We start from the raw sequence: 6,804 nt of genomic DNA on the forward strand, positions 1-6,804 counted from the left end.
TGAACAATGCCAGTGTTGATGTATTGGGCCTAAAAAATGAAAAAAAACCTGAGCTATATATAAACAAAGTTTTTAATTTTTTTTAATTTTGGGTCCAATACAGTATTTGTCAGACCATGCCTGGAGTTACAGATGCACAATACCTGGAGAACCATAGGCTCGTCAAATGGGATCTGAGTTTATCTCCATTGCACTGTTATCAGTGGCCTGTTTTTGAGTGTATAGATTAAAGTAAAAATGTAGTCTTCTTTTTAAAAGGACCTGCCATATCCAAAAACACTATTGAAATGCTGATGTAGGGGTAATCTGTACATAAAGAGAACTAAAATCCTGCCTGGATGCTTTACTGAAGGAGCGGCTACAGGGAGAAAATGAATTTATATCTTCCCTGTGGCCATTTACTTACTGTCACTGGTCACTGTACAATGAGCACGGCTGCACCCCTGTGCTCTGATTGCCACTGCACTCTGTGAATGTAGTGCAGACTGTCAATCAAATTGCTGGGTAGTGATCACAGTTGTACTCACTGCATAGTGAGAGGTGAATGTAACCGCTCCCTGCACCGGTGCAGCAGGCAGGCTAGATTTTAATGCTATTTACCTCCAGATTAGCCCTATATTTACAGGTAAATAGTGTTTCTGGATCTGACAGATTCCCTTTAAGGAAGTAAGTAGTTCATTAGAAAAATTTAATAAGAATTACAAAAATTTCATAGAAACCCCAAAAGTCTCTTTTGTCCACTCATTATAAAAAATATCTCTATTTACATTTGTGACACACACAACCGAATTAAGGTTTGATCTACCGGCAAGATGTATATGGATCATATTCGCCTTAATCAGATGCTGTTTGGACCTGGGCGCATATGGATTAACCCTTTACGGTGACTAGGACTTGTGTTTAAAGGGTTAGTCCAATTTTTTTGCTGTTATTGAATCTTTAATTATTATAAGCTACTAGCTGAAGAGCCCGGCGCTGCCTGGGAATAGTAAATAACTACGGTTAGTTATAACAGATTATAATGATTATATCTATATATATAAAGCTGATTGTAGAGCCCAGCCCACTCTGCACAGCCACATTCACTATAATATTGCACATCATCCTGTCAGCCAGAGCCACCGGACTACTACCCCTAATATCCCAAATCATCCCATCAGCCAGAGCCACCAGACAACTACCACTAATATCCCACATCATCCCGTCAGCCAGAGCCACCGGACTACTACCACTAATATCCCACATCATCCAGCCACAGCCGCCGGACTACTACCACTAATATTCTACATCACCCCCTCAGAGCCACTGGACTACTACCCCTTATATCCCACATCATCCTGTCAGCCAGAGCCACCGGACAACTACCACTAATATCTCACATCATCCAGTCACAGCCGCCGGACTACTACCACTAATATTCCACATCATCCCGTCAGAGCCACCGGACTACTACCCCTAATATTCCACATCATCCCGTCAGCCAGAGCCACCGGATTACTACTTTTAATATCCCACATCATTCCATCAGCCAGGGCCACCAGACTACTACCCCTAATATCCCACATCATCTCATCAGCCAGAGCCACCGGACTACTACTGCTAATATCCCACATCATCCCATCAGCCTTGGGTCAAAACCAGAGCGCTGAGTGGAACGGTCCTAACTTCCATACCGGGGATCCCTTTAAGAGAGGCCTGGCGTCAGAACCAGAGCGCTGAGTGGATTTGCGCTGACTTCCATACCAATGATCCCTTTAATAGAAGCCTGGGATGAGAATCAGAGCGCTGAAGGATTTACCCTAACTTCCATACTGGAGATCCCTTTAAGAGAGGCCTGGGGTCAGTACCAAAGCGCAGAGTGGATTTGCCCTCACTTCCATACCGGGGATCCCTTTAAGAGTGGCCTGGTGTCAGAACCAGAGTGCTGAGTGGAATTGCCCTAACTTCTATACCAATGATCCCTTTAAGAGAGACTGGGGTCAGAACCAGAGCACTGAGTGGATTTGCCCTGACTTGCATACCAATGATCCCTTTAATAGAATCCTAGGGTCAGAACCACAGTGCTGAGGGGAACGGTCCTAACTTCCATACCGGGGATCCTTTTAAGAGAGCCTGGGGTCAGTACCAGAGCATTTGAAGGCAATTGCCCTGACTTCCATATCGGGGATCCCTTTAAGAGAGCCTGGGGTCAGAACCAGAATGCTGAGTGGATGCTGAGTGGAATTGCCCTAACTTCCAAACCGGGGAACCCTTTAAGAGAGGCCTGGGGTCAGAACCAAAGCGCTGGATGGATTTGCCCTGACTTCCATACCAATGATCCCTTTAATAGAAGCCTGGGATCAGAATCAGAGCGCTGAGGGATTTGCCCTATCTTCCATACTGGAGATCTCTTTTAGAGAGGCCTGGAGTCAGTACCAAAGCGCAGAGTGAATTTGCCCTCACTTCCGTACCGGGAATCCCTTTAAGAGACCCTGGGGTCAGAACCAGAGCGCTTAGTGGAATTGCCCTAACTTCCATACCAATTATCCCTTTAAGAGACCCTGTGGTCAGAACCACAGTGCTGAGTGGAACGGTCCTAATTCCATACCAGGGATCCTTTAAGAGAGGCCTGGGGTCAAAAACAAAGCACTGGATGGATTTGCCCTAACTTCCGTACCAATGATCCCTTTAAGAGAGGCCTGGGGTCAGTATCAGAGCACTGAGGAATTTGCCCTAACTTCCATACCGGAGACCCCTTTAAGAGGGAAGATGTGCCTATGGGATGGAGGATGTGTGATGGGTATATGGGCATGGGAGGGGGGATTCATTTCTGTTATGTGCTCTCTGCTCCTTTCTGGGGGGCAGACAATGGCTGGGAGCTTATGTTCCTGGGCATGCTAGATTTCTCCCACCCGGAGTGGGAAAACTGTTGCTCATAGCAACCAAATCACAGCTCAGCTTCTTTTAAACTGTTCTAGTGAAATGAAAGATGCTTAGTGATTGGTTGCAAGGAAAACTGTTGCTCATAGCAACCAATCACACCTCAGCTTCTTTTAAACAGCTCTGGTGAAATGAAAGATGCTTCGTGATTGGTTGGTGATACACACACACATTCAATTTTATATATATAGACTATGCCAAACTCGGCTCATAGAAAAGAGTGACACCATTACTGCGAAATGGGCAAATTTTAGAAAAAAAATAATAGTAATCCCGGACAACCCCTTAATGTATTGTGAAAATAAACAGAGAATAAAATATTCATTGTAGAGATTTAATTTACAAGAAAACTTATATGTAGCAAGCACGTAAACAGAAAGTAAACAAAATATAATTTAACTTTACAATGCTTATTTACAAAAGTCAATAAATAAAGAGATGTCATCATTTATGGCCAAGGTCTCCAGACAAGAGATGAAGAAAGAAAAGAACCAGGGGTAACAGGTGGAAAAAGAGTCCTTTGAATGGATTTTCTAGCGTTGTTGGTTTGGATTGATGACTGGCTCGATTTATGAGTTGAGGAATGTTGGGCTTGCACAAAAGAAGGTGTTTCTGTAGAACTGGAGGTTGAGGAATAGTTGAGAAATGGTTGACAAGACAGTTTGCTGGTATACATCGTTAAGGCAGTTTCAGGGATCCTGGAAATTTGAGGTGGACTTGGCACAAGTTGGTTTTTGTCATGGCAAAATGAGTCAACTGATGAAGATTTTTCCCACTCATTGACATTCTCTTCTATATGTTCACAAAGTGTATCTACGACATAATCTCTCTTTTTCTCACAAATACTGGACCTGGAGCTAAGGAAGCTGGTGGCTTGGCTTAGACCTTCCTGAAATCCATTACTAAATCCAGACAGGGCAGTTTTGGCATCCTCTCGTCCTACGAGAAAAGATGTGTATAAGAAATTTTGCGAATTGCACATCATTGTGTATTAAATGTATTACAAGTTTTTGAAAAAAATAATGAAATGAAAAAAATAAAATCAAACCTAAATTTTAAAACACACGTTCTGTTGTGTAACCATGTTCATAAGCCAATTGCTTAAGACTATATTAACTCTGACATTAATGCATTTTTCCATTGAGATTTGCAGTATTTTGCACAGCTAAAAATCTACATACTGTCAAAATCATTGGAATATAGAAATCAATGAAGTCATAAGATCAATTTGGTTGGTATGGTTAATTTGGAAAATAATTTTAGATATATCTCACCTGAATTATGACATAGTTTCAAAAACTGTACAGTCTTTTTCAAAATATCAGCTTTTTCAGCTTTGGGATTCTTTAAAGACTGTATGTAAAAGAACAATAAAAGAGAGGCAGAGAAATGTCACTACACATCGCACAAATAAAGTTGCAAAAATTACAAAATGAAATTGAAATTTGGAAAATTGATTATTGTTAGGAGAACAATAAAAGTAATACAGGCGAATAAATAAAGATAGTTATAAAAAAAAATGTGACTCAATCTTGATTGTAATTTTGTACTAATACATTTCTGAGGGAAGTTTCAACTGCACTATATAGAATTTAGGTGGATGAAAATAAAACTAAACTTAATTACTCTACAATATTCTTTATATATATATATATATATATATATAATTGAAATTGATGGACTTGTGTTTTCTTTCAGCCATAAAGCTATGAAATTATGAAAATATGAAATATGCTTTCTTTTTATCCTTGGAAAGAATGGCAAAATGATAAAATTCTTAAATACAGAGTAATTTAGCTTGTCCAAGTCAACAACAGGAATTTATTCATGGTGGTAACACCTCAGCCTTGAAAGAGGTGAACTTGCTAATGTCACCAGGAAATTACTCTTATCTCCTCAGGTTCCTAGTTCCTCCCCTCCTCTTTCTATAATTTTCATGGTGGGAACATTGGTCACTTGAGAAAAATAATAATAAATAATAATCTTTATATAGCGCTAACATATTCCACAGCGATTTACATTTTGCACACATTATCATCACTGTCCCCGATGGAGCTCACAATCTAAATTCCCTATCACTATATCTTTGGAATGTGGGAGGAAACCCATGCAAACACGGGAAGAACATACAAACTCCTTGCAGATGTTGTCCTTGGTGGGATTTGAACCCAGGACTCCAGCGCTGCAGTGCTATCCACTGAGCCACCGTGCTGCCCACAAACTGAAGTCTCTACAACTGGTGGCCACTAATACTAGAGTATAAACTATAAAACATCAGATGTAAAATAAGTCCCAACCTCATCCTGTGTGGCCTCTAGAAGAAGAGTCCTCAAATTCTCCAAACTCTGGTTTATCCTGTCTCGTCTTCTCTTTTCTATTACGGGCTTCATTAGCTGTGCAGAGGATACACAGTATAAGAGAGTTTTGGGGGATTTTTTTTTATTAATAATGATCAGAAAAAATATCAGATCTTGATAAATGGATTCCATAGAAATAGAAGGAAAAAAAATAATAAATAATGAGATAATTGTTATTACAGTGAAAAATAAATTATGTTTACCTAAAAAGCCACAAAATAAAGTATATAAAAGAGAAACGTGAATGATAAATAAAGTAGAAAGCTATTATAGTCCTGTTCCTATATAGTCAATTTACCTTTTTATCCTCTTTGGTGAGGTATGTGTTTCTCATCTTGGCAATGGTCTGTTCAGTCCAAGAGTCAAGAGTGATCTAAAGGGACAAAACATTTGTCTTGCTCCTTAATCCAAAGTCTCCTCCCTTGGAAGTACTAACAGCACTCCCTTAAGTTTTGGACCCCACCTCTCAGTCACTATTGTTTGGCTCTTAGCTTGATGATAAGTCTCCACCCAAAGGTTCATTGTCCTGTCCAAAGCCAACAATCATTGCCTGCCCACATCCTTTATGGCTCCTGCCCTAGCACACTCCACTTGTAACATTATCCTACCAATAACCACCATAGTAAGTGTGTCTGCAGGTTGTAAATTGGAGTAATGGATAAGTGGTTTGCATGGTAGGATGTGTATGAGTTGAATGAGGACATCACGAGCTACAACCAGCTAAATATGTATCGATTGGGGATCCGTAGTATACAAACTCGCTCATAATGACCACTACAAGGACCACTATCATATCAATTCTAAGCATAAATATACCATGAAATCATATAATTTAATGTTATATAGCTCTACAAGCATCAACCATAGTCGTTAGACAAGCTGGTAGAGCAAGCATTCGTGGGAAACTGGTCGAGGAAGCCGTAAGTGAAGACTAAGGCCTCTTTCACACATCAGTTTTTTGCCTTCAGGCGCGATCCGGCTTTTTTTGTAAAACCGGATCCGGCAAAATGCAATGCCGGATCCAGTTTTTCCCCATTGACTTGCATTAGCGCCGGATCGTGCCGGATGGCATTGCGTTTCATCCGTTTTTTGCCGGATCCGGCAACTTGTCTCATTCCGGCGTCTGGAAAAAACGGCTACTGTAACGTTTTTTGTCTCCGGCGAAAAAGCCGGAAGCGCCGGATCCGGCGCTTCCAGCTTTTTGCTACAATGAAAGTCTATGGGCGCCGGAATGCGCCGGATCCAGAAAAAGACGGATCCAGCCACCGGATCCGGTTTTTTTAAGTCTGCGCATGCTCAGATCCAATTGGCCAGCCCCCAGGAACAGAGACGGATCCAGCAAAAAAACGGATCCGTTTCTACAGTTCTCCAAAATTTATGCCGGATCCGTTTTTTCTAAAAATAGCCAGATCCTGCCTGACGGCAAAAAACTAATGTGTGAAAGTAGCCTTACACACTTTGCCTTTTGTCCCAAAGCAGCCTTAGCACAATTCACACCAATCTGATAATAACTTTGTGTTTGTCTTCC

The 6,804-nt window shown here is 41.0% G+C and overlaps 1 protein-coding gene across 1 annotated transcript; it reads right to left on the reverse strand.

Moving 5' to 3' along the window:
- Positions 1–3,239: 3,239 nt before the first annotated feature.
- On the reverse strand, positions 3,240–5,770 carry LOC141049974 (protein hairy-like). Its single transcript, XM_073546815.1, has 4 exons — positions 5,575–5,770; positions 5,217–5,312; positions 4,194–4,272; positions 3,240–3,858 (listed from the first exon to the last, which is right to left on the reverse strand). Exons 1-4 carry the CDS (start codon positions 5,608–5,610, stop codon positions 3,368–3,370), a joined length of 702 nt encoding a protein of 233 aa, XP_073402916.1. The 5' UTR covers positions 5,611–5,770; the 3' UTR covers positions 3,240–3,367.
- Between the last annotated feature and the right edge of the window lie 1,034 nt (positions 5,771–6,804).

Source organism: Dendrobates tinctorius, unplaced genomic scaffold, assembly GCF_039654945.1.
Source record: "Dendrobates tinctorius isolate UK_male_01 unplaced genomic scaffold, ASM3965494v1 ptg000151l, whole genome shotgun sequence".
Lineage (NCBI taxonomy): Eukaryota > Metazoa > Chordata > Amphibia > Anura > Dendrobatidae > Dendrobates > Dendrobates tinctorius.

Bases quoted from the DNA above. Each gene is read 5' to 3' on its own strand.
- LOC141049974 (XM_073546815.1), bottom strand. From the start codon at position 5,610: ATGAGAAACACATACCTCACCAAAGAGGATAAAAAG. The intron at 4,273-5,216 runs GTTGGGACTTAT...TTTTACATACAG, and splicing joins TAGAGGCCACACAGGATGAG to TCTTTAAAGAATCCCAAAGC. The intron at 3,859-4,193 runs GTGAGATATATC...CTTTTCTCGTAG, and splicing joins GAAACTATGTCATAATTCAG to GACGAGAGGATGCCAAAACT.